Raw genomic sequence first — 26,719 nt, 5'->3', positions numbered from 1 at the left:
CCCAAGATGAGAAACCTCAAGAATAGTGAGAGGCGGGGGAAGTGTACTTCAGTCTGTGTTCAGATTCCAACGACTTTGTCTCTGGGATGAGTTGGTATCTTTATCATAAGTCCACCAAAGAATTTGTTTTAGTATTTTTCCCCACAGTTGCTATTACTAACTGTATTTCCCTCCACTCTATTCCTTCCCACTCTCACTTATTCCATTCTGTCTCCTTTCATCTTGTCCCTGTTTAGAAGTATGTTGTATCTGAGTACCCTCTCCCATGATCTTCCATCTCTTCAATCACCTACTCCCCCTTCGCTCCCCCATTCCCTCTTACCCTGTCCCTTTCCTCTCATTTTTCTCTAGAGTAATACAGATTTCCTCACCCTATTAAGTGTGTATGTTATTTCTTCTGAGTCATTTCTGATGAGAATGAAGGCTCAGCTCACTCATCCCCCCTTGCCTTCCCCCATTCCACTCCATTGTAAAAGCTTTTTCTTGACTCTTAATGTGAAGTATCTTAGCTCCTTCTTCCCCTCCTTTATTTTCCTCCTGGTACTTTGCTCTATCACCCATTGACTCCATCTTTTTATTATGTTATACCATTATATTCAGCTCCTTCCTGTGTCTACATATGCTCCTTCTAACAGCTCTTATAAATGAGAAAGTTCATGAGTTATCAGTATCTTCTTCCCATGCAGGAATACAAACAGTTGAACATCATTAAGTTCTTCATAATTAGTCCTTCTCATCCAGTTCCTGTACTTGGAGATGAAACTTTCTATTCAGCTCTAGTTGTTTCAGTAGGAAAGTTTGAAAGTCCCCTGTTTCATTGAAAGTCCAACTTTTCCCCTGAAAGAGGATATTTAGTTTTCCTGGGTAGTTGATTCTCAGTTGTAAACCGAGGAATATCATTCCAAGCTCTATGAGCCCTCAATGTAGATGCTGCCAGATCCTGTATAATTAGAGCCACAGTAGTTGAATTGTTTGTTTCTGTCAGCTTTTAGTATTTTCCCTTTGACTTGGGAGTTTGAGATTTTGGCTATAATATTCCTGGAAGTTTTTCTTTAGGATCTCTTTTGGTAGGTGATCAGTGAATTCCCTCAATTTCTATTGTATCCTCTACTTCTAGGATCTCAGGGCAATTTTGCTGTTTTTGTTTTGTTTTGTTTTTTGGAAAAATAAGTCAAGGCTCTTGTCCTGCTCATGACTTTCAGGTAGCCCAATAATTTTTAAATTATCTTTCTTGGATCTGTTTTCAAGGTCAGGTATTTTTCCAGTGAGATATTTCACATTTTCTTCTAATTTTTAGTTTTTATGGGATAGTTTTATTTCTTCCTGATTTCTTGCAAAGCCATCGGCTTCATTCCATTCCATTCCATTCTGCATTTGAAAGAATTATTTTATCTCCTTTTCCAGCTGGCCAATTCTGCTTTTTAAGGCATCCTTCTCATTTGCTTTTTGTGTTGTTTTTTCTCTTTTGTCTAAACTGATTTTTAACATATTTTCTTCAGTATTTTTTTGTATTTCTGCTGACTTGGTTTTCATGATTAATCTGCATCGTTCTCATTTCTTCTCCCAACTTTTGCTCCACCTCCCTTAATTGTTTTTCAAAGTCTTTTTTGAGCTCATCCATAGCCTGAACCCATTTTCTATTTCTCTTGGAGGTTTTGGATACAGAAACTTCAACTTGATCATCTTCTGAGTATGTATTTTGATCCTCCAAGGGACCAAAGTAATTTTCTATGGTCAGATTCTTCTTTTAGTTTGCTCATTTCCTCAGCCTATGACTGATTTACTGTACTTCCAATGCTTTGGTGGGTTTTGGGGACAATCCACAGGGACCTTAATTTCTCCAAGGTCTCATGAGAGACTCTGACTGCTCTCTGCCTGTGCTCTGGTAGGTGGATGACCACAGGTCTTCTCCCTCTGCCCTGGAGCTGTGAAGGAGGGTCCCTGCTTGCCTGTGGTGGTATGGGGCCCAGACTGCAACCTGGATCTGAGTGTGGGCAAACAGCAGAGTCCTGCTCCTGGAAAGCAGAGAGAGCTCTGCAGTCCCCCCTCCCTGACCCCTTTAACCATCTGTGGACTGGAGCTCTGGAAGTGCTGGGTGGCTCCGCTGATTCCCACTTCAGGTTCTCACTGCAAGGCTGCTCCAAGGCTGGTGCTCTACTCTGATGCAGCAGAGTTCTCTCGTCACCCCTTCCAGCTGTCCCCAGTGATCCCTGGGCCAAGAAGTCGGGAAATCGCCCCTCTGCCACAGACCCAGGTGCCTGGCCTGGCTGTGCTATGCCTGTGCTGCAACTGTGTTGTGATTCTTTCCAACCCCCGGTCCCGGTGAAACAGACCTTTCCTACAGAACTTCTAAGTTGTTTTTGGACTAGAAAGTTGTATCACTCAGTCTTTCTTTGGGTTCTGCCCCTCTAAATTTTGGCTAGAGTTATAATTTGATGGGTTTTGGAGTTTTTTGGGGAATGAGTTTCTGTAAATTCCTGTCTTCACGCCACCATCTTCACTCTGCCCCCCAGAGTGACTTGTTTTGATATCCATTCTTCAGGGAAACTGCTATTAAAGGGAAAGGAGGGTGGCTAGGTGGCATAGTGGATAAAGCAACGGCCTTGGAATCAGGAGTACCTGGGTTCAAATCCAGTCTCAGACACTTAATAATTACCTAGCTGTGTGGTCCTTGGGCAAGCCACTTAACCCCATTTGCCTTGCAAAAAAACTAAAAAAAAAAGGAAAGGAATCAGAAATTGAACAATAGGGGAAAATAAAGAAAAAAAGACTAAAATTATCATAGTTCTCAAGAAGAAGAAAACTCAAAAACCTTAAGCATATAAACCAACACTGAAGACATTAATGACAAAAGGAAATGATGTCCGGATCTAACAAATGGCATAAGCATCTAGGAATAAATATTGCAAGACAAAGGAAAATGATTCTATGTGTCATGAGGCAGAGAACATTTGAATTTTGATGAGAGCATAATCCCACAGTATGCTGTTCCTGAATAATTTAAAAGAGAATAAGAAATGTGAGAGCAGGATTTATGACCTGCAAAGCAGAACTAACTGGCAAAACAGAAAAACTTGACTCTTAAGTGATAAATCTTACAAAAGAACAAACTTTCTTTTTTAGTGCTTCAGAATAACTGATTCTGTAATAGAATGCATGCTGGAAGAAGAGCAATTAAAAGCAATAACACTAAAAGAAAAACTTGCTCTCCCTACTAGAAAAACATTGATTTTGAACACAAGGTATATAGAGATAACTTTATAATTAAAGCTCTCCCAGAAGAAAAGTTAAAAATTTGAAAACAAGATTACAGAAAAGAGGGGGTGCTTATCTAAAGACTTAACAGATTGCCTCCAGAAAAAAAAAGCTCAAGGATGTCATTTATATTTAAAAATAGATTGATAAGTAACAAAATCTCCGAACAACTATGAGAAAGCCCTTCAAATACAAAAGAAAATTTAATTAACACATTCTGTACCCTTCAGAAAACACTGGAGGTAATGGAATAATGTTTTCCCGGGAGCAGTGAAACTCAAGATAAATCCCAGGGTGAGATAAATATAATCCTAACCATAAATGGAAAAAGATGAATTTTCAATAATAGTGATATTCAAGACATTCTTATAAGACAAGGCCAGAGATTGTTTGCTTCTTAAGTGCCCCAGACAAAAGAAATACAAGAAAGATAATTAAATATAGCAACAATAACAAAATAACAACTGAGAGACTATTAAGAAACTTGAGGCATGTAAATGACAGCAGAGTTCATAGAGCAGTGATCGTGAAGAAACAGTCCTGAAAGGTTATGAACTAAACCACACCAACACCCACTTTATAGTTAGATAAGTGGTGGGGGGGGTTGTTGTTTTTTGTGGGACTAAATTAGAAAAGTATATGGAGAAGTATATAAAAAGAGAGCAGAAGAAAAAGAGGGAAATATGTACTGTAATCTAATCAGGAATGGAAAACGACACATGTAAGCTCTTGAGATCACCTACATGAGAATGGGTGAGGAGGCAAAGGAAAAGAGAGATTGGGAGGGAGGATCCTTTATATTAAGAGAGATATTCTATAAAGGAACATGGGGACTTTATAATGACTATAATCTGAGCAAACTTTTGCATAGAAAAATCCTGACTCATAAGAAGGGGAATTTGAGCTTCTGGGAAGCAATTGACCTTCAAAAGAATGAAGATTTTGATGAAAATAAGGGGGGAAAATGACCAAAGAAAAATGCAGAGTTCATTTATGAATTAACTGCACAGACAGGGACATAGAAAAACTCTTACATTGAAACAATATATTCTCTCACCTGTAAAAACCAGTACTTCTAAGATGAGGTGCAAATGAAAAAAGTCAGGCAGAAGGCAAGGTCTACAATGCAGTAACAAAGTATCTAGAAGAGAGAATTTGAGACTAGTTACCACAATCATTTTAATTTCATTAGTAATACAAAGAATAAAGAAGAACTAAATAAGTATAAGGGCCTCTAATCAAAGAATATAAGCCTAGAATAAACAGAAAGAGGAGATACATGATGAAAAGAATAAGAAGAAAATCCTTTCTAGGGAAAAACAGAAAATGGAAATTTAAAAACTAACAATTGAAACTTAAAGGTATAAAAAAGTATTCAACTTGACTACTTAATTGAAAGAAACGATAAAGTGAAAGAATTAAATAACTAGATGAAAGAAAAAGGAACTCATAAGCAAAACTCTGAAAATAAGGAAATCATTAAGGAGGGGAGTTTGAGAATAAAGGGAGAAAAACAGTGGAAATAGGATTGTGCTAACACTAAAATAACTGAGGAGATATCTTATTGTGTTTCAATTGACAAAGGAAATAAATTATAATTTGAACAACAACTAATCATAGAGATAAATGTAGGAAAATATAAGCCTACCTCTCTTAACTTTAATGGATTAAATAATCCAATAATACAGGGCAGCTAGTTGACTACCTTGCAAAAACCCCAAACAATTCAATAAAACAAACTTAGCAGATTGGATAAGAAAACAAAACTTCATAGTCCTTTGCTTTCAAGAAAAACATTTTGAAAATGAAGATATGCACAGTTAAAATAAAAAAAGTTACATGCATTAAGTAAATACAAAAGCAGGAATTGAAATCATTCTATTAGATAAAGTAAAAGCATATTAAAAGAGATAAACAAGGAAACTATATTATATTGTATAGAGCTATACACCACAAAACACAAATCAATTTTGCTTGTATGCTCCAAATGCAATACCATTTAAATTCATAAAAGAAACATAGAATACATAGACAGATTGTGTGTAAGAGTGTGTGTAAAACTGGTTTTGTTTTTTCCTGTTTTCTTAGTACTTGGGGAGAAGGTCAGGAGAAAAAAATTTCAGATCCGTGTATAAAATAAAATTGAGCGGAAAATATGGAAAAGAATATTTAATGCACAAGTAGTAACACAATAATGAATAGCAATTTTAATTGTCCATTTTGGTTAAGTTTAACAAAAAGATAAAATGGAAAATAAATCACTGATAAAAGACCACATCTACAAAAGAATATACGTACCTTGCTACACAATGTAAAGTTTTCTTTTACAAAAAAATCAATCCTATATTAGGAGACAGAGATATTGCAAAGAAATGTAAAAGTCAGAAGTAGCATATACATTCTTTATGTATCAAAGCACAATAAAATAGTTATCAGTTCAGAATGTAAAAGATAATGACAAATGAAGACTTAATAGTGGATGGATTAAAGAAACAATAATTATGTAAAAGAAAATGATAATAATGAAACAGCATCCCAAAATGTTCAGGATGTAGCTAAAGTAATCCTTGGGGAAAATCATATCCTTAGAAACAGGTTAGCAAAATAGAAAAAGAAGATTAATAAAGTAAGTATTCATTTCAAAAATTAGAAACCTAACAAATAAGCAAAACTAAAATAAGCACCAAAGAGGTTTTAAAAATTAAAGGAGAACTAGATTAATTGGAAACTCCTATTAACCCTGGAAAAATACTTCATAGAAATGAAAGTTTTTTTGGTCTTTGAAATAACTAAGAAAATCAATAAACTTTTTTATTCAAACTGATTAAAGAGGGCAGGGAATTAAAAAAAAATAATAAAACAGCATGCTTAACTGATGGGATTTTTCACGAACTGATGCTGAGTGAGATGAGCAGAACCAGAAAAACACTGTACCACCCTATCAGCAACATGGGAGTGATGTTCAACCTTGATGGACTTGCTTGTTCCATCAGTGCAACAACCAGGGACAATTTTGTGCTGTCTGCAATGGAGAATACCATCTGCATCCAGATAAAGAGCCGTGGAATTCGAACAAATTTCAAAGACTATTCCCTTTAATTTAGAAAAAAAACATATCTTATTGTCTGATCTTGTTATCTCTTATACTTTTTGTTTTTTTCCTTAAGGATGTGATTTCTCTCTCATCACACTCAATTTGGATCAATGTACAACATGGAAACAAAATAAAGACTGACTGATTGCTTTCCGGGGGGGGGGGGGGGGGGGAGTAAGATTAGGAGAAAAATGTAAAACTCAGAACTCAAATAAAATCTTTAAAAATTAAAAAAAACCAGCATGCTAAAATCAAAACAAAATCAAAAATTTATAAAAGTTAGAATTTTTTATGCAGTTCTGCTAACAAAATTGAGAATTTAAAAGAAATAGAATACTTAAAAAATATAAAATACCTACATTGGCAAATGGTCAAATAATCCAATTTCAGAAAAAAAACTTTAGAATTTAATTGGAATGGAAGTACTAAAATGAAAAAAAAATTACTGTGTCTGAAGGATTCTCAGGAGAAATCGAACAGATTTTTAAAGAAATTATCTTATGCAATAAAGAAGTTAGTTTATACAAATTTTTCTCAAAGATTGAGAAAGAAAGCACTCTGCCAAAATCCTTTTATAAGACAAATGTAGTCCTAATCTCTAAACCAGGGAAGGATAAAACACAGGAGAACTTTAGACCAAGTATCATAAACAAATATCCTTCCAAAATATCAAATAAAACCTTGTCCATGCAATCAGCTGCAATAGAACCTTTTCCATTAAATACAGAGAGATAAAATATGCTCTGAATATTATTTGAGATAGTTATGTAAATGCTAGCAAGAGCAATAAGATAAGGAAAATTAAAGGGATAAAGCTAAAGAGGTAAAATTATCCCTAATTGCTGATGATATAGGATGATACATTTAGAGAATTCTGGGGAATCAACAAAGATACTAGACAAATAATATATATTTTTTTCTTTTTAGGTTTTTGAAAGGCAAATAGGGTTAAGTGGCTTGCCCAAGGCCACACACTAGAGTGTCTGAGACTGGATTTGAACCCAGGTACTCCTGACTCCAGGGCCATTGCTTTGTGCCTCCTAGACAAGTAATATCTTTCAGCAAAATAGAAGACTTAAACCCTCAAAACCCTGCTGAATTTCTAGATAATGGTAACAAAATCCAAGAGACAATAATAAAAAGATAAATACCATTTCAAATAACTATAAAATGCATAAAATACCTGGGGCTCAATCTATTAGATTCATGTGCAAGATTCCACAGTACTTTCTAAAAGGATATATGACATTCATATATCATACTTTCTAAAAAATTAGAGAAAAGCATATTATAACCACTTACAAATATGGTTAGGAGCTGTATTTCAGAAAAATAAGAAATAGAGAAAATTACAAAAGATAAAACAGAATTACATGACTAAAAAACTGTTGTACAGGTAAAATCAATATACCTCAGAAAAGAAGATGAACACATCACTAGGGAAAAGTTTTTATTAAATTTCTGTGATGAAAGTTTGGTAGCCAAGATGTATTAACAATTTTAAAACATACATACACATACATATGTATGTACACGCTCACATAAAACTTAAAAAAACCTTTGACCAACAGTGGTCAAAAGGATGTGAACAAATTGTTTTCTAAAGAATGCTTCATGGGGCAACTAGGTGGCACAGTGGATAGAGCACCGGCCTTGGAGTCAGGAGTACCTGGGTTCAAATGTGACCTCAGACACTTAATAATTACCTAGCCAGGTGGCCTTGGGCAAGCCACTTAACCCCATTCCCTTAAAATCTTAAAAAAAAAAGAATGCTTCAAATTCCTACTAATAAGAGAAATGCAAATCCAAAAACACTCTAAAAATTAGCAAAAATTATAAAAGATGGTAATAGTCTTGGAGGGGTTATAGGAAGATAGACACATGGGTGGTACACATGATGATGAAATAAGAACAGACCCCATACACACCAAATATATAGCAGAACTTTTTATGAAAGGAAAAAAAGTAGAAAAAAGTAGAAGTCTGTTGAGGAAAAAAAACAAACCCCAATTCTGGTATGTGAATATAATGTAATGTTAATCTTGCTGTAAGAAATGATGAATGTGGTAAATGTATAGAGAGATCAAAAAGAATTGGAACAGGGTTAGACCAGCAGAAACAAAAAAATAATACATGCATTGAGCACAATAATTTAAATGGCAAGAACCACACACAAAAGCAAAAATAAAAGTTGCAAAATTATTTTTTTTTAAATTATCGGGGGGCAGCTAGGTGGCACAGTAGATAGAGCACTGGCCCTGTAGTCAGGAGTACCTGAGTTCAAATCCAGCCTCCCACACTTAATGATTTCCTAGCTGTGTGGCCTTGGGCAAGCCACTTAACCCTTGCAAAAAAAAAATCAAGCATGAATCAAAAGAAAAGGCACAAGAGAACACTTCCATTCATTTCTTCATTATAATTACAGGTCCACAGGTTCTACACATTGCATATTTTGGGGCTTTTCCAGTGCATTGATTAGTAATTCTGGTTTTGCTTTCCTTTTTTGTCTTTTTTTTTTTTTTTAGGTTTTTGCAAGGCAAATGGGGTTAAATGGCTTGCCCAAGGCCACACAGCTAGGTAATCATTAAGTGTCTGAGACCGGATTTGAACCCCAGGTACTCTTACAGCACATTAATATTTTATTAAATGTTTTTGTGCCACAGTTTTTCATCCAAGGCCCAATTATGAGCCCCCCAATAATTTCTATATCACTTTTAATCTGTTTTAAACTATCCCCTTCCATATTTCTATGTATTTCTGATTTGAATCTTCTGTAGTTCTATATCTTTATGGGTAGATAGAATTGTAGGTAGAATTCCCAACCTTTTAGCCAGTACAGAGAAGAGAACCACATGTTTCCTACTTGTCCCATTCTTTTTTGTTTATATTTTTTTCTTATGCACTCCAGTTAATTAGAAATAATATATTATAGTCCCTCTGCCTTTATATTCATTTTGATATGTTTACTTTCTGATTTTTGTCAGTTTTTATGTTGTTGTTTCAGTTTTTATGAAGGTGCCATACACAGCTTAGAAAGAGGTGTATTTCTATTCCCCATTTACCTAGTAATGTATCCCATTTTTCTTTTCTAAAATTTTATTCTCCTTAAAAATTTTTTTTGGTGTTTTTTGCAAGGCAGTGGGATTAAGTGGCTTGCCCAAGGCCACACAGCTATGTAATTATTAAGTGTCTGGGACCAGATTTGAACTCAGGTACTCCTGACTCCAGGGCGGGTACTCTATCCACTGTGCCACCTAGGCACCCCTCCTTAAATTCTTTCTTGCTATTTTATACTTAGATGTTTTTAGGTCTGAAAGATTCAAACTGAGGTCTCCCACTTTTTATGCTTTTACTTTTCTCCTGTAACTTGTTTAATTTTTCCCTTTAAAAATTTATATGCTATGTCATTTGGGACATATATGTACAATATAGATAATTCATTTTCTTTGGTAATTTTTAGCAAAAAATATAGTTTGTTTCCTCTTTTAAGTCTATATTTACTTTTTCTTTGTCCAACATCATAATTGCTTCAGCTAAAGCAGATATATTCAGCTCCATCACCCTAATAGATTCAAATGTGTTTCTTGCAAATAGCATATTGTTGAATTCTGGTTTCTCATCCATTCTCCTTTTCATTTTATGGGTGAGTGAGTTCATTCACAAGTATGGTTACTTTTTCCATCCTGTTATACACTCACACACACTCTCTCTCTCTCTCTCTCTTCCCTTTTTTTTTTTTTCAAGGCAAATGGGGTTAAGTGGCTTGCCCAAGGCCACACAGCTAGGTGTCTTTTGAGTGTCTGAGTGTCTGAGACCGGATTTGAACCCGGGTACTCCTGACTCCAAGGCTGGTGCTTTATCCACTACGCCACCTAGCTGCCCCTCTCTCTCGTCCCTTTTTTTAAATACTGGTTTGTTTCTATCTAGTGAATCCTTCTTCTATGCTTCCTCTCATTCCCATATAAGTATCCCATACTTAACCAGTTTCCCTCCTATTTCCCTTCTCAGAAAAAATGAATTTATGTGCCCATCTCCTTATATTTCTGCGTGTGTTTTTTGTGTATTGTTTTGTATATTTTTCCTTCCTTTAACTAGTTTACATGGGAGGGGGTTCAAGTGTTGCCCACTTCTTCCTCCTGCATACTGTTTTATGAATACTCTTCCTTGCTCCTCATCCCCTTTATATTTGAGACTTGTTTTTTCTCCATTCTTTCTCCCCTTCCCTCCTTACTCTTCCATTCTGCTTTTTGTAGTTTCCAGACATTAGAATCATACTCAGACTCTCTGTCTCTTTAGAGTTTCTTTATAACTCATGGTGATAATAAAGTGTTAAAAGGTTTCATGTATTGTTCTCCTATATAATAAGCATGTAAAACTATTTAATCTTGTTTAGTCCATTAAAATTTCTCAGTCATGTAAAGTATGTGTGAACTTTTTTAAAAATATATTTTATTTGCTTTACAATTAATTTGATAGTAGTTTCTCTACCTTATCGTTTTATGTAAGATTTTGAATTTTACAATTTTTCCCCGACCCTCCTTCCCTCCCCCACCCCACCCCCACAGAAGGCAGTCTGATAATCATTCCATTGTTTTCCATAATTTTTCATTGATCAAAATTGAATGTGTTGAGAGCGAAATCATATCCTTGAGGAGAAAATAAAATATTAGAGATAGCAGAATTATGTAGTACATAAGACACTTTTCTTTTTGTTTATGTTATTACAATAATCTTGTCGGGAGAGTAATCATAAACCCCTTCCCCAAAAAAAGATGAGAAATCTCAAGAATAGTGGGGGGGGGTGAAGTGTACCTCAGTCTGTGTTGAGATTCCAATTGTTCTGCTTCTGGGATGCATTGCCCTCCCCATCTTAGCCACCAGAGAAGTTGCTTCAATATTTTTCCCCACAGTTTCTATCACTAGCTGTATTTTCCTCTGTTCTATTCCTCTCCACTCTCATGTATTCCATTCTCCCTCTCTCTCTCCTTTCATCTTGTCCCTGTCCAGAAGTGTGTTGTAGGGGCGGCTAGGTGGCACAGTGGATAAAGCACCGGCCCTGGAGTTAGGAGTACTCAGGTTCAAATCCAGTCTCAGACACTTAATAAATACCTAGCTGTGTGGCCTTGGGCAAGCCACTTAATCCCATTTGCCTTGCAAAAAAAAAAATGTGTTGTATCTTCCCTCTCTTCTAACACCTACTCCCCCCTTTGTCCCCCCCCCCCCCATTCCCCTTTATCCCATCCCTTTCCTCTCATTTTTCTCTATGGTAAGATAGATTTCTATGTTATTTCCTCTCTGAACCATTTCTGATGAGAATGAAGGCTCACTCATTCCCCCTTGTCTTTCCCCATTCCACTCCATTGTAAAAGCTTTTTTCTTGACTCTTATGTGAAATATCTTAGCCCTTTCTTCCTTTTCTTTCTCTTCCTCCCAGTTCTTTCATTTATCACACATTGACTCCATCTTTTCTCTATATTATACTGTTATATTCGGCTCCTTCCTGTGCCTTGTCTATATATGCTCCTTCTAATTACTCTTTTATATTTACTTTTTTCCCCCCTGGATCTTTCTCTTTTTTTTTAATATTCTCATTTTGTACAAATGTTTTTTTATACATTAATAAAATATTCTTTTTTAAGAGTAAACAAAATACCCCCTCCTCCCAAAAAAATAGAGACTTGCTTGAGCGATAAAGTAATGGGGAGAGAAAAAAATTAAAATTAAAAAAATAATAGTAATAATTGTAGGTATGGCCAGGTTGCACAATAGACGGAGCACCAGCCCTGGAGCCAGGAGCACCCGAACCCATATCTGGCCCCATACACCCAACAACCACCCAGCCGTGTGACATGCAAGCCACCCCAACCCCACTGCCCTGCAAAAACCAAAAAAGAAAAAAAAGACCCAAAATAAAAATAAATAGTAATAATAGGGGTGGCTAGATGGCGGTCAGAGCATTGGCCCTTGAGCCAGGAGCACCTGGATCCAAATCTGGCCTCAGACACCCAATGGTCACCCTGCTATGCGTCCCCAGGCAGGCCACCCAGCCCCATTTGCCTTGCACCCCCCCAAAAAAATAATAATAAAAAAAATGTCCTTCAGTCTTTGCTCTAACACCAACAACTCTGTCACGCGTGGATCACATTCTTTATGATAAGTCCATCACAAAAGTTACTTCCATATTTTTCCACCATTGCCATTGCTGATCGCAACTCCCTCCTTTCATATTTCTCCACTACCATGTACTATATTTTCTCTTTCCTTTCACTCTGACTCTGCTGTAGGGTAGCTGAGTGGCGCAGCAGACAGATCCCTGGCCCTGGGGCCAAGAGGCCCTGAGCCCCATACCACTCCTTAGGCCCAGCATCCAACTGGCCCTATGGTCCCGGACAGGCCATCCAATCCCAGCCCCTTGCGAGAAATAAAAAAGAAAATGTGATATATCTGACCACTGTCCCCCCATGGTCCATCCTCTCCTCCATCACTCACATCCCCCCATCCCCCCCCTTTCTACTCCAGATGTCTATACCCCATTGAGTATATGTTTTTTCCTCTCCTAGCCACCTCTGATGAGAGTGAAGATTCCCTCATTCCCCCTTGCCTTTCCCCCCTTCCATGTCATTGTAATAAAGAAAAATATTATATGAAATATCTTGGCCTATTCCCCCTCTCCTTTTTCTTTCTCCCTTTACATTTCCCTTTTTCTATTGACTCCATTTTTACACCATATTTTATCTTCAAATTCAGTTTTCTCCTGTGCTTCAACTATAAATGCTCCTTCTACCTGCTCTATTAACTGAGAAGGTTCATATGAGTATTATCAGTGTCATTTTTCTATGCAGGAATACATGCAGTTCATCATCATTTTTTCCCCTTCTCCAATCTCTATGCTTCACCTGAGTCCTGTATTTGAAGATCAAACCTTCTGTTCAGCTCTGGCCATTCCTACAGGAACATTTGAAATTCCCCTGTTTCATGGAAAGTCCATCTTTTTCCCTGGAAGAGGACATTCATTTTTGCTCTGTAGTTGATTCTTGGTTGCATTCCAAGCTCTTTTGCCTTCCGGTATATTATATTCCAAGCCCTATGAGCTTTTAATGTAGTTGCTGCTAAGTCCTGTGAGCTCCTGATTGCAGCTCCTCGGTATTTGAATTGTGTCCTTCTGGCTGCTTGTAATATTTTCTCTTTGACTTGGGAGTTCTGGAACGTGGCTATAATATTCCTAGGGGTTGTTTTTTGGGGATCTTTTTCTCAGGGGGGATCGGTGGATTCTCTGCATTTCTATTTTGCCCTCTGCTTCTAGCATATCAAGGCAATTTTCCTGTACTAATTCTTTGAAAATGATGTCAAGGGCGCGGCTAGGTGGCTTAGTGCATAAAGCACTGGCCCTGGAGTCAGGAGTACCTGGGTTCAAATCTGGTCTCAGACACTACAACTTCACCTTATTTAAAAAGTTTCAATATACCTTTTACAACAGTAATTTCCCAGTGTAGGGACCCCTTTCCCTTTAACAAAGAGAGACAGTTCAAGAAAACAAATCAGGAGAGCTAGGTGGTGCAGTGGATAGAGCACAGGCCCTGGAGTCAGGAGTACCTGGGTTCAAATCCAGTCTCAGACACTTAATAATTACCTAGCTGTGTGGCCTTGGGCAAGCCATTTAACCCCATTTGCCTTGCAAAATACCTTAAAAAGAGAGAGAAAATGATGTCAAGGCTCTTTTCCTGATCCTGACTTTCAGGTATTCCAATAATATTTAAATTATCTTTCCTAAATATGTTTTCCATATCAGTTGTTTTTACAATGAGATGTTTTACATTTTCTTCTAATTTTTCATTTTTTTTTGGTTTTGAAGTATTGAGTCCTGATTTCTCATAAATTCATGAATTTCCCTGAGTTCTATTCTTTGTCTGAAGGATTTGTTTTCCTCAGAGAGTTTTCTTATCTCTTTTTCCATCTGGCCAGTTTTGCTTTTTAAAACATTCTTCTCCTCAATAACTTTTTGAACTGTTTTATCCATTTGACCTAAGCTGGTTTTTAGCATGCTATTTTCTTCAGCATTTTTTTGGATTTCCTTGACTAAGCTCCTGACTTCATTTTCATGTTTTTCCTGCATCTCTCTCATTTCTTTTTTGAGTTTTTCTTCTAACTCACTCATTTGATTTTCAAATTGTTTTTTGAGCTCTGTCATAGCCTGAGCCCAATTTCTGTTTTTTATTGGAGTCTTTAGATGCAGGAGCTCTTCCGACTGAGTATTTTGATCCTATTTTGTTGCCTTTTCAAGGCATTTTCTCATTTGCCTTTTGTGATGCTTTTTTTCCCATTTGGACTAAACTGTTTTTTAATGTTATTTTCTAAGTATTTTTTTGGTATTTCTTTAACCAAGTTGCTGACTTGGTTTTCATGATTTATCTGCATCACTCTCATTTCTCCTCCCAATTTTTCCTCTACCTCCCTTAATTGCTTTTCAAAGTCTTTGTTGAGCCCATCCATAGCCTGAGCCCATTTTCTATTTCTCTTGGAGGTTTTGGACACAGAAGCTTCAATTTTGTTGTCATCTGAGTATGTATTTTGATCTTTTATGGGACCAAAGTAATTTTCTATGGTCAGATTCTTCTTTTTCTGTTGTTTGCTCATTTCCTTAGCCTGTGACTTATTTATTGCACTTCCACGGCTTTGGGAGTTTGGGGGGACAACCCACAGAGACCTCAATTCCTCCAAAGTTTTATTAGAGGCTCTAACTACTCTCTTGCCTGTGTTCAGGCTGTCCCCTATGCCCTGAACCTGTGAGTAGGGTCCCTGCTTAGCTGTGTTAGTGTTGTGGGCGTCCAGACTGCATCCTGGATCTGAATGTGGGCAAACAGCTGAGTCCTGCCCCAGGAAAAGCAGAGAGACCTCTGTAGTCCCCCCCCCCCCGACCCCCTTAATGTCTGTGGTCTGAGAGCTCTGGTCATGCAGAGGGGCTCTTCTGACTCCCGCTGCAGGTTCTCACTGCAGGGCTGCTCTGAGGCTTGAGCTCCGCTCCACACACACTCTCATGCAACAGAGTTCTCATACCATCCCTTTCAGCTGTCTCCAATGATTCCTGGGCCAAGAGGTCTGGAAACTGGCCCCTCTAAATTTTGGCAAGAGTCATAATTTGATGGCTTTTGGAGTTTTTAGGCAAAGGAGTTTTCAGGAATCCCCCCCTTCAGGCCACCATCTTGGCTCTGCCCCCTCCATAAAACACTTTTTTATTTAAAAGTAATAGACTTTGGTCTTTGTTTTAAACTCCACAGTTCTTTTTCTGGATACAGGTGGTATTCTCCATTGCAGGTACTCTAAAATTGTCCCTGATTATTGATGGAATGAGCAAGTCCATTAAGGTTGATCATCACACACACACACACACCCCCCATGTTGCTGTAACAGTGCATATTTCTCTGGATGAACCTTTTTTTTTAATGTCCTTTTTTCTGTTCAGCTCTGGCCTTTTTCTTAGGAATTCATGAAAATCCTCTTTCATTAAATATTGATTTCTTTCACTTTTTAAGATTGTATTTAAATTTTCTGGTTTGATTATTTTTGTTTATGATTCTAAATTCTTTGCTGCTAAATCTTAGCCTTTTTGTAACACCACGGTTCTTGAATTCATCTATTTTTGAGGTCAATAATTATTCCTATGTAATACTTCACATTTTCAATTGTTTTTTAGTCTTTCACCTTGGTTTTATTATTTCTTGATGTCTCAAAAAAGTGTCATAACATCATCAGGGTCCTTTGACAAATTCTAGTTTTCAAGCAGTTTTCTTCATTAAGGTTTTGTAAGCTTTTTAACTAAACTGTTAAATTTCCTTTTCTTTCTTTTTTTTTTTTTAAGGCAATGGGGTTAAGTGGCTTGCCCAAGGCCACACGGCTATGCAATTATTAAGTGTCTGAGACTGGATTTGAACTCAGGTACTCCTGACTTAAAGGCCAATGCTCTATCCACTGCGCCACCTAGCCGCCCCAATTTCTTTTTCTAAAAAGTAATCTTTTAATAAGGCTTTTTATATTCATTTTCTTTTTGCTTTTTTATTTAATATTTTTCAACTCTTTTTTGAATTGTTATTGGGTTTGTCTCCAGCTTACTTTTTTCTTTCCCTTTTGGGAAGTTGCTTGTAGATGTACTTTTCCCTTATTTTAGATCTTATGTATCTCACTATGGTATCTTGGGTTTTTTTGGGGGGGTTTTGTCTTCTTTCAAGCATATTTCTTGACTTTGGACTTTATGTTAGTTCTGGGTTCTGTATACTTCTGGGAGAATTTTTGTCTGAGGTTCCATTATTTTCTATTAAAAATTTTATTTATTTTGAGTTTTAAATTTTTTCCCCTAATCTTACTTCCTTCCCCCCACCCCCCAACAGAAGACAGTTTGTCAGTCTTTACATTGTTTCCATGTTATACATTGATCCAAATTGAGTGAGATGAGAGAGAAATCATATCCTTAAGGAAGAAACATAAGGTATAAGAGATAACAAGATCAGACAATAAATCAGTTTATTTTTTCTAAATTAAAGGAAATAGTCCTTGGACTTTTTCAAACTCCATGGTTCTTTATCTGGATACAGATGGTATTCTCCATTGCAGACAGCCCAAAATTGTCCCTGATTGTTGCACTGATGGAATGAACTACTCCATCAAGGTTGAACATCATTCTCATGTTGCTGTTAGGGTGTACAGTGTTTTTCTGGTTCTGCTCATCTCACTCAGCATCAGTTCATGCAAATCCCTCCAGACTTCCCTCCTGGTTTCTAATAGAACAATAGTGTTCCGTGACATACATATACCACAGTTTGTTAAGCCATTCCCCAATTGAAGGATGTTTACTTGATTTCCAATTCTTTGCCACCACAAACAGGCATGTTATGAATATTTTTGTACAAGTGATGTATTTTTACTCTTTTTTCATCATCTCTTCAGGGTATAGACCTAGTGGTGGTGTTGCTGGATCAAAGGGTATGCACATTTTTGTTGCCCTTTGGGTGTAGTTCCAAATTTCTCTCCAGAAAGGTTGGATGAGTTCACAGCTCCACCAACAATGTATTAGTGTCCCAGATTTCCCACAATCCTTCCAACAGTGATTGTTATCCTTTCTGGTCATATTGGCCAGTCTGAGAGGTGTGAGGTGGTACCTCAGAGAAGCTTTAATTTGAATTTCTCTAATAAGTAATGATTTAGGAGTGGCTAGGTGGTGTAGTGGATAAAGCACCGGCCTTGGAGTCAAGAGTACCTGGGTTCAAATCCGGTCTCAGACACTTAATAATTACCTAGCTTTGTGGCCTTGGGCAAGCCACTTAACCCCATTTGCCTTGTAAAAACAAAAAAAAATTAATGATTTAGAGCAGTTTTTCATATGACTGTGGATTGCTTTAATCTCCTCATCTGTAAATTGCCTTTGCATATCCTTTGACCATTTGTTAATTGGAGAATGGCTTTTTTTATGACTCAGTTCATTGTATATTTTAGAAATGACTCCTCTGTCAGAAACATTAGTTATAAAGATTGTTTTCCAGTTTACTACATTTCTTTTGATCTTGGTTACCGTGGTTTTATCTGTACAAAAGCTTTTTAATTTAATGTAATCGAAATCATCTAGTTTGTTTTTAGTGATGTTCTCCATCTCTTCCTTAGTCATAAACTGCTTCCCTTTCTATAGATCTGACAGGTAAACTAGTCCTTGATCTTCTAATTTGCTTATAGTATTGTTTTTTATGTCTAAATCCTGTATCCATTTGGATCTTGGTATAGGGTGTGAGGTATTGATCTAATCTAAGTTTCTTCCATACTAATTTCCAATTTTCCCAGCAGTTTTTGTCAAAGAGAGAGAGTTTTTATTCCCAATAGATGAACTCTTTGGGTTTATCAAACAGCAGATTACTATAATTGTTTCCTGCTATTGCCCCTAGTCTATTCCACTGTTCCACCACTCTATTTCTTAGCCACTAGTTTTATGACTGATGATTTATAATGTAGTTTTAGATCAGGTAGGGCTAAGCCACCTTCTTTTGCACTTTGGTAGTTTATTTTAGCTGTACCTATCCATGAGCAGTTGATGTTTGCCCAATCTGATTTAATTTGTGTGAGAAGTGTTTTATAATTGTTTTCAAAAAGTTTTGAGTTTGCCTTGGCAAATTGACTCCCAGGTATTTTGTATTCTCTGAGGTTACTTTGAATGGGATTTCTCTTTCTAATTCTTCCTGCTGTATCTTGCTATTCATATATATGAAAGTTGTGGATTTATGAGGGTTTATTTTATGTCCTGCAACTTTGCTAAAATTGCTAATTGTTTCTAGTAGTTTTTTGGATGATTTTTGGGATTCTCTAGGTATGCCATCATGTCATCTGCAAAGAGTGAGAGTTTTGTTTCTACCTTCCCAGTTATAATTCCTTCAATTTCTTTTTCTTCTCTAATTGCTGAAGCTAACATTTCTAATACGATATTGAATAGTAGCGGTGATAATGGGCATCCTTGTTTCACCCCGATCTTATTGGGAATGCCTCTAGCCTCTCCCCATTGAATATAATGTTTGTTGATGGTTTCAGGTAGATACTGCTAATTATTCTAAGAAATAGTGTGACCTTTAATTTTGAGGTTTAATTAGTTGTTTTCAGGAGTTTGATAATTCTAAAATTATTCCTCCTTGACTGGTTTTCTACATCTGCTATTTTGATAATTATTTTACTTGCTCTTGTTATTTTCAGTTTTTTGGTTTTCTATTCATATTTCTTGCTGTCTCATATAGTCATTGATTGCTGTTTAATCTATTCTAGTGTTACTTTAGGAATACTGTACTTTTCATGCTAAGCCTTTCTTCCAATTTTTTTTCAATTACATGTAAAGATAGTTTTCAACATTATTTCCTGAATTGAGGTCTTTGTGCCAGGACCAGGTGTCATCATTCCCTGCTTTGTTTTTGGGAGTGTTGTTGACCCTATATGGTCTCTTCCCTTGGTTCTTTTTTTTTTTTAAGAAAGATTTTATTTATTTTGAGTTTTACAATTTTCCCCCTATTCTTGCTTCTCTCCCCTTACTCCCTAGAGAAGGCATTCTTTACATTGTTTCCATGGTATACATTGATCTCAGTTGAATGTGATAAGAGAGAAATCATATCCTTAAGGAAGAAGAATAAAGTATAAGAGATACCAAAATTACATAATAAGATAACGGGTGTTTTTTTCTTTTCTAAATTGAAGGTAATAGTCTTTGTTTAAACTTCACAATTCCTTCTCTGGATACAGATGGCATTCTTCATTGCAGATAGTCCAAAATTGTCCCTGGTTGTTGCGCTGATGGAATCAGCAAGTCCATCAAAGTTGATTATCACCATCACCCCATGTTACTGTTATTCCCTTAGCTTTTGAACTAACCTCAGCATCCCCTGGTTAGACCTTCTGGCTTTTTCTGGTTTAAGGTTCATTGATCTTTAGCCCCTCTAATTACATCTTATGACTTGAGTGAGTTGATACTCCAGAATGTAGGCATACCATTCTTGTTACTGTTTTCTCTTAGTGGTTTTGATGGTTTTCAGCCACCCTGATGAGGCTTTCTCAGGTAGGGAAGGTGGGGGACTGATAAGCTTGTACTTTTACTACTTACTGCTTCAGCATACAGAGCTTTGCAGTCCACACAGGTATCTGGCTCATTATTGAGTCTTCTGAGAGGCTCTTAGCTTATTTATTTGCTTGAACAAGAGCACTGACTTTTCTGGTACTTGTCTTTTCTGTTGTCTTCAGGCTTCTGGTTAACTTATTACTCAGTTCTGCCATAAGAAGTTCTTTATTGTATTTCTTAATCTTGTTTTTTTTAATCTGGTGCTATTTTAGATTTTTCCTAGAGTAAAGGTATTAGAACCACTATTCAAGAAGCCATTTTATTCAGAAAACCTGTTCTTATCTTTTGTTGTTCATTGTATCTAAGATGAGAAGGAAAATTTAATTTGGGAAAATTTTTGTATTACAGAATCTCTGATATCCAAAATCTTTGAAAATATAAAACAGATATATGATTGAAAATGGTTTGCTGTAAATGCATCAGAATTCCATTGTTAACCCTATAAGATTTAGACTCCCCACTTTTTTTGTGAAAAACTATCTACCTTTTGAATTAGTAATAAAAATAGACATGTATCCTTTCATTTTCTTTGTTCTTATTTTAAACTAGAAGTAAGGAAATTAGGCCAGAGAGAAACTATTTATTATCGTCATATGTAAATCCATTTATTTGGACAAAATATCTGGTATAATGGAAAGGATGCTGAGTTTGAAGTCAGAAAATGTTCATTTAAATCCTAGCTTTTCTGCTTTACATGAATTGGACAAATGACCTGGACATCCTTTTGAAAGGACCAGACTAAATTATCAACATGGGAGAGTGAGACCCAGAATATGTAACATTTAAGTATGATATTGTGTTATATGGTACAAAAGGTTGCATAAAAGATTTTTTTTTTCAATTCAGGGTAAAGGAAATATGGGGAAAATCTAAGATTGAGTTTACTACTAACTGCTGTTTCCAAAACCACTGTTCATGGTTTTTGGGTCTTAAAAAAAATTGTGGAAACTGGTGTCCATATACTTGGGCTTATTTGCTTATATCAAATACTAGTTCGGTTTCTACAATAGTAGTCTTGTTTTTCCTCCAGCAGAGGACAGCCTATCTCTGTATAAACTTACTAAAAATAACTTGTGAAAGACTATTTTTCATCTGTGTACCAGAGAATGGATAAAATGTTAGTCACTTTCCATCTCCAGTAGCCATATTCTTTTCTGTTTGTTCTAGGGCAATAATAAAATTTTAGGGTTAATTCCATTGGGAATGTGAGCCATAAGAAAGATTTTGTTGATTATAACAAAGTATGATTTTACTTAGTGGCCTTTTTAAGGGCAAAAGAATCTTTTCATTGAGGAAGAGAATTGAAGGGCTTTAAGTAGCTTTTTAGATATAAAAAGAGCTCAGAGAGCTAAGCTGTATTCTTAAACCTAATGCATAAGAGAAGAATGATACTCATGCTCTAGCTTGTTTTAAGGATTCAGTCATCAATTCAATCATTCAATCAGCATTAGATTTTGGTGGAACCTTAGAGACCATTTAATCTAGAGATTCTTAACTTTTTTTCTTTTTTCCTTTTTTTTATCATGAACCCCTTTGACAATTTGGTATGGCCTGTGAACTCCTCAGAACAATGCTTTTTTTTAAATTCCTAAAATAAAATACGTAAGATCACAAAGGAAACCAATTACTAAAATAATATACCTTAGTTCCTCCCCTTCTTAGAAATAAGGAAATCAAGACCTGGGTGGGGAAAGAATTTATCCAAAGTGACACAGTGGAGTCATTGGCAGAGCTCATCTGATTTCTGAGAGAGCCCAGGATTGTGATGCTTTGTGAATTCTCTCTCATAGGCTCAAACCGTCCAAGTTGCTGAAGTTGAGCCACAAGCTCAGCCACAGCCTTCACCAGAGCTCCTACTTCCCAATTCTCTGAAGCCAGAAGAAGGTCTTGAAGTCTGGAAAAGCTGGGCCCAGACTAAGAATGCTGAACTGGAGAAGGATGCCCAGAACCGTCTTGCACCCATTGGCCGTAAGTATTTGGGGCTTGGTAGTTTCACATCAACTCACTTTTTTACTCCTGGAAATGTAAGAGGGCAGAGAAATGGGGAGAGAGGAGCAACAAAAGCAGGTTTTATGGGATAGATTATTTTTCCTTTTTACAATCCCAGATTAGTTCAGTCATATTCTTGGGGAGAAAAAACAAATACTTCCCAAATGATTTAAGAGATTCATGGAATTGATCATAGCAGGCTTTGTAGATACTACAGGATTGTCCTGCTAACCACTTGTTTGAAGACCTTGAATTATTATTTCATGCTAACCTATTAACATTTTGTTTCCTTTGGTATAGATGCATCTCAAATGTATATATTGAAAGTTAGATTGAATTACAAATCAGTCTGGTTTTGAGGCAAATGATCAAGAGCTGGCAAGATTATTCTAAGTGAGGGAGTTATCTTGTGTGGATGAACCTGCAGGATAGAGATAAGAAACTATTGGCTGTTGCTGAAAGATGGGGTCAAACAAGAGACAGCATTATGTACTGCAAAGAGGGTTTGGACTTGGAGTCTTAAAGTTCTGTGATCACTTAGACAAGCCACATAACTCCTCCAAGTTGAAGTTATCACATCTCCAAGTTATCATCCCTAGAGTATTTCTCCTCTGGAGAGTTGTAAAGCTCAAATAAAGTACACTTTAAAGCACTACATTGTTGTCAGCTATTATTATCCCCCAGCCTTATAATGACCATGTGAACTTTTTGAAGTTCTCCATCTCTTTGCTTTCATCTCTTAGATTTGTATGGAAAAACCATCTGTATAATTGGGCATTTGGGGATTAATTTAAAAGTATTTTGCCAGTCTCTGGTAAAGGGAATAAAAGGAAAGAAAGAAGGATTTGTTAAGCACTTACTATGAATAGAATTATACAAATATCTCATTTAATCCACACTTTATAAATAGTATCTAATTTAATCTTCATGAGAGGCCAATGCTATTTTACAGTTTGGTTTACATTAGACAGTGGTTACGTGACTTACCCAAGATCACACAGCTAGTTAAGTGTGTAAGGCTAGATTTTAACTCGGACCTTCCTGATTCTAGGGCCAGCACTATATTCACTGTGCTACCTATGTGCCTCTGATAGGAATGGTAATTTCTCTTCTGAATCTGTAATAATACTCCACTGGTACTGGAGTAGAATTTAACAGGAAGAAGAAACGCCCTGGTCATAGCTAGTTACAATGAATCTGCTGGAGACCTTAAATTTGATAGGGTTTTTAATGGCATAGGCACAGCTGGTCCACTTGTTCATCTTTATAACTTCTTTTCAGGTCGCCAGCTCCTGAGATTCCAGGAAGATCTTATCTCCTCAGCTGTGGCAGAATTGAATTATGGTCTATGCTTAATGACACGGGAGGCTCGAAATGGAGAAGGTGAACCATATGACCCAGATGTGCTATACTATATCTTCCTATGTATTCAGAAGGTAGGATTCAAAAATCTTCCCAGAGTTGTGTGTTTTATCTCATAATTCCAGCTAGGACTTGTTTGAAGGTAGAATAATAGGGGTGCATGGGTTTTTAATTCAAACTGAATACTTTGGGGTTTTTCCCAGTGAAAGCAAAGTAATATAATGCCAATCAGTCAAATATTTATTTCTCAGTCATAATTCTTTGGGTTTTTACTTAACAATTGTTTATTTAATGGAAATTGATGAAATCCTTTACAGATATCCCATGTTCATTTTAAGCCATGGTTTGTTATACTTAGCTGCCTTTTTTCTTAACCAACCATTGAAAAGGCATAACATTTTGCATTATGGGCTTACATTAAAGAAAGATGTTTTAGCTTAGGTACATTTATGACATTTTGTTACAAAGCTTAGTGAGAGAATTAAATTTTAATCCTAAGTTTCAGAAAACAGATTTTAAACACACCACAACATAGGACAGGCAGTACAGTATAGTTAAAAATAGTCCTAAATGAGACAGGAAGTTTGGGATCCACTTCTGTGTGGTCTTGAAATAATTTGTATAGATCATAGAACTAGAGCCAGAAAGGATTTCAGGGGCCATCTAGTCCAAACTTCCTCATGTTTTTGTTTGTTTTAACAGGACCTTTGATTTCATTGGTCTAGGGGACTTAGAGAGTTGCCTGGGGGTACTGAGGGTAAATGACTTGTCCAGCGTCACACTGCCACTCTGTTTCAGAGGCAAGACTTGAATGTAGGTCTTTATCACTCTAAGGTAGGTACAGAGGAGGAAGCTAAGCTCTAGAGTGGATGTGACTTGGCCAAAGTCACACAGGTAGCAAACACCAGATGGGATTTGAACCCAGTGCTACTTCATTGTTTCATGCTGCCTCCAGCATGTCACTTAAATGTGAAATGGGCACTATTATAACTACTATATGTACTTCATGGGGGTGATTGTGAAAATCAAAGGAAAAAATGGATAAAGATGATAATGGTCCTGAGAGAATAAAATGGTGTTGCTGTTGAAACATGGGATTTAGAATTATGAAAAGTCATCAGAAAATTGAATAGTACAAGGAAATTTCCAGAGGAGAAAGAACTGGCACAGCAAAGAGAAGGGAGTTAGCTGTCTGGCTGGGATATATAAACCTATTCCAAGGTGCCCCATGTTTAGTCTGCTACACAATTTATGTGTTTTATGGGCAGGTACTATCCTGCCTTCCTGAGAGGTTTTATTAATTAAGCCTCTTATCTTTTTTATAAGGAAAAATAAATTAAATTTTTATGAACATGTCCATTTGATGAGAAAATTCAGAACAAGTGCAGAAAAGGGAGGTAAGAATCATATGGTGGAGGCAGTGTCAGAAGGAACAGGGTTGGATTGCCAACCCCTCAGCTTCTGCAGACAGTGAACAGTGAAGTGATGAGAGGATCACAAAAAGAAGAAACCTCTCCTTGCAGGGCTCCCCCTTCTCCTAAGAACACACTCTACCTCAAGAAGCATGTGGGTACTTGAAGTTCATGGGCAGGAAGGGGGATGGAAGTTGTACAGACAATATTGCTAAGACAGAGATAACATCAGATGCTGCTATTCATCAGTAGTGACTCCCATGGTAGGGAAAGTTCCCCCCTTCCCCCTCCCCCTCCCCCCTCATGCTCTGCCTTGGTGCCAGCCTTACTCAGCCTGCAATGGCCATTGACTAAGAGATGTCCTTGGACGTGGAGGAAGCCTACAGTCTGACGTGTTTCTCTTAACTGTTTTTTGTTGGTTTTTTTGGGGGAGATACACCTTCTTTGGAAAGAGCTAACTTGGAAGATTGTTTGTTTCTACTGTGACTCTATTTTTTTTGTAGTATCTTTTTGAAAATGGCCGAGTAGATGACATATTTTCAGATCTCTATTATGTTCGGTTCACGGAATGGCTTCATGAAGTTCTGAAGGACGTTCAGCCTCGAGTCACGTCTCTTGGTAAGTCACCCTCCTGGTCAAAGTGTCTTATCCTGCCACTATCTTGAGTTCTTGAAGAGAGAAATCAAAACATGGTGGGTTTAGAACCAAAGTGACCTTTTTAATTATTGACAGTTTTCCCCTTCCCTGTTGGGTTATTTTGCATTCACATTTCCACTGGGAAGAGAACTTGAAAATCAATAAAATTCTCTCCTTTGTCCACTGAAAACTTGTGAATATCACATAATGTGTGGGGATACCAGTATAAATCATAAACTTCAAAACATTTCAAATCTCAAGCTTTTTCATGTGGTTTACCATGTTTAAGAAAATAATGGAATATTTTAAGACAGCAGCCATGGTGTTTTAATATTCAAAAAAGATATTTCTCAAGTGCTTTTCCTGCTTTTTGCTTATCACTTGTCTTTTATTCATTTTGGCATCACCAGTCTTGGATTTGAAACCTTGCTCTCCAACTGTAACCTTAGGCGAAACAATTCCCCGTTATAGGTCATAGGTCATTATTCTCTCTCTCTCTCTCTCTCTCTCTCTCTCTCTCTCTCTCTCTCTCTCTTTTAGGATTTTTTGCAAGGCAAATGAGGTTAAGTGGCTTGCCCAAGGCCACACAGCTAGGCAATTATTAAGTGTCTGAGCCTGGATTTGAACCCAGGTACTCCTGACTCCAGGGCTGGTGTTCCATCCACTGTGCTACCTAGCTGCCCCATATTTTCTTCATCTCTAAATGAGAATGATTTGCTCTCTAAGGTTCCTTCCATATATATCCTATTAACTTTGTCAGTATGAAAACATATTTTGTTTAAAAAAATGTTTTCTGCCAGTTTTATTTGTTATTTAGTCATTTGTAGGGTGGTTCAAAAGAAATTAACCTAAACTACAACTATAATAGATCTCTTGTGAAATTCATATCTTGGTGCAAATTTGGCACAAAACATTCAACACTGGAACAAAAGGGGGAAAAAATTTTCAGGACTGAAAAATTCTAGTTTGATTTATGAAGGAATCAGCAAGCATGGTGGTTCAACAAAGGATCAAGATTACTAAAGAATGAATTGGGTAAAGGGAAGTAGATGACAACCAGATAGCTATATGGATAGAACTGTGCCTATGCCTTCAAGCATAACCTATCTTTCCTCAGGGACCTTTTTTTTTTTTTTGCCAATTCAATATGTGCCTTCTGGTCCTCAGTGGAGATTATGGAATTAATTCTATTCTCCTAGGCCCACAAAATGTATTCTTTTTTTTTTCTGGACACAGATTTGGAGAAAAGCTAAACTGTAGATGATATATGTATGTTCACTAACTAAAGTGAGTGTACTTTTATCTGCTAAGCTAGTTAAGTGAGAATATGTACCTAAACTC

The 26,719-nt window shown here is 36.7% G+C and overlaps 1 protein-coding gene across 1 annotated transcript in view; it reads left to right on the top strand.

Moving 5' to 3' along the window:
• QRICH1 (glutamine rich 1) overlaps nt 1-26,719 on the top strand; it is a 77,647-nt gene that overhangs the window by 46,306 nt on the left and 4,622 nt on the right. Inside the window, exons 4-6 of the mRNA XM_074197913.1 lie at nt 21,770-21,947; nt 23,250-23,404; nt 25,246-25,360. Of these exons, the coding sequence (XP_074054014.1) occupies nt 21,770-21,947; nt 23,250-23,404; nt 25,246-25,360 (448 nt within the window). The remainder of the gene's footprint in view (nt 1-21,769; nt 21,948-23,249; nt 23,405-25,245; nt 25,361-26,719) is intronic.

This window comes from Macrotis lagotis, chromosome 8 (genome assembly GCF_037893015.1).
Source record: "Macrotis lagotis isolate mMagLag1 chromosome 8, bilby.v1.9.chrom.fasta, whole genome shotgun sequence".
In the NCBI taxonomy this organism is placed as follows: Eukaryota; Metazoa; Chordata; class Mammalia; order Peramelemorphia; family Peramelidae; genus Macrotis; species Macrotis lagotis.
The sequence above is the reverse complement of the archived record's forward strand: the minus strand, read 5'-3'. Positions and strand labels throughout refer to the sequence as shown.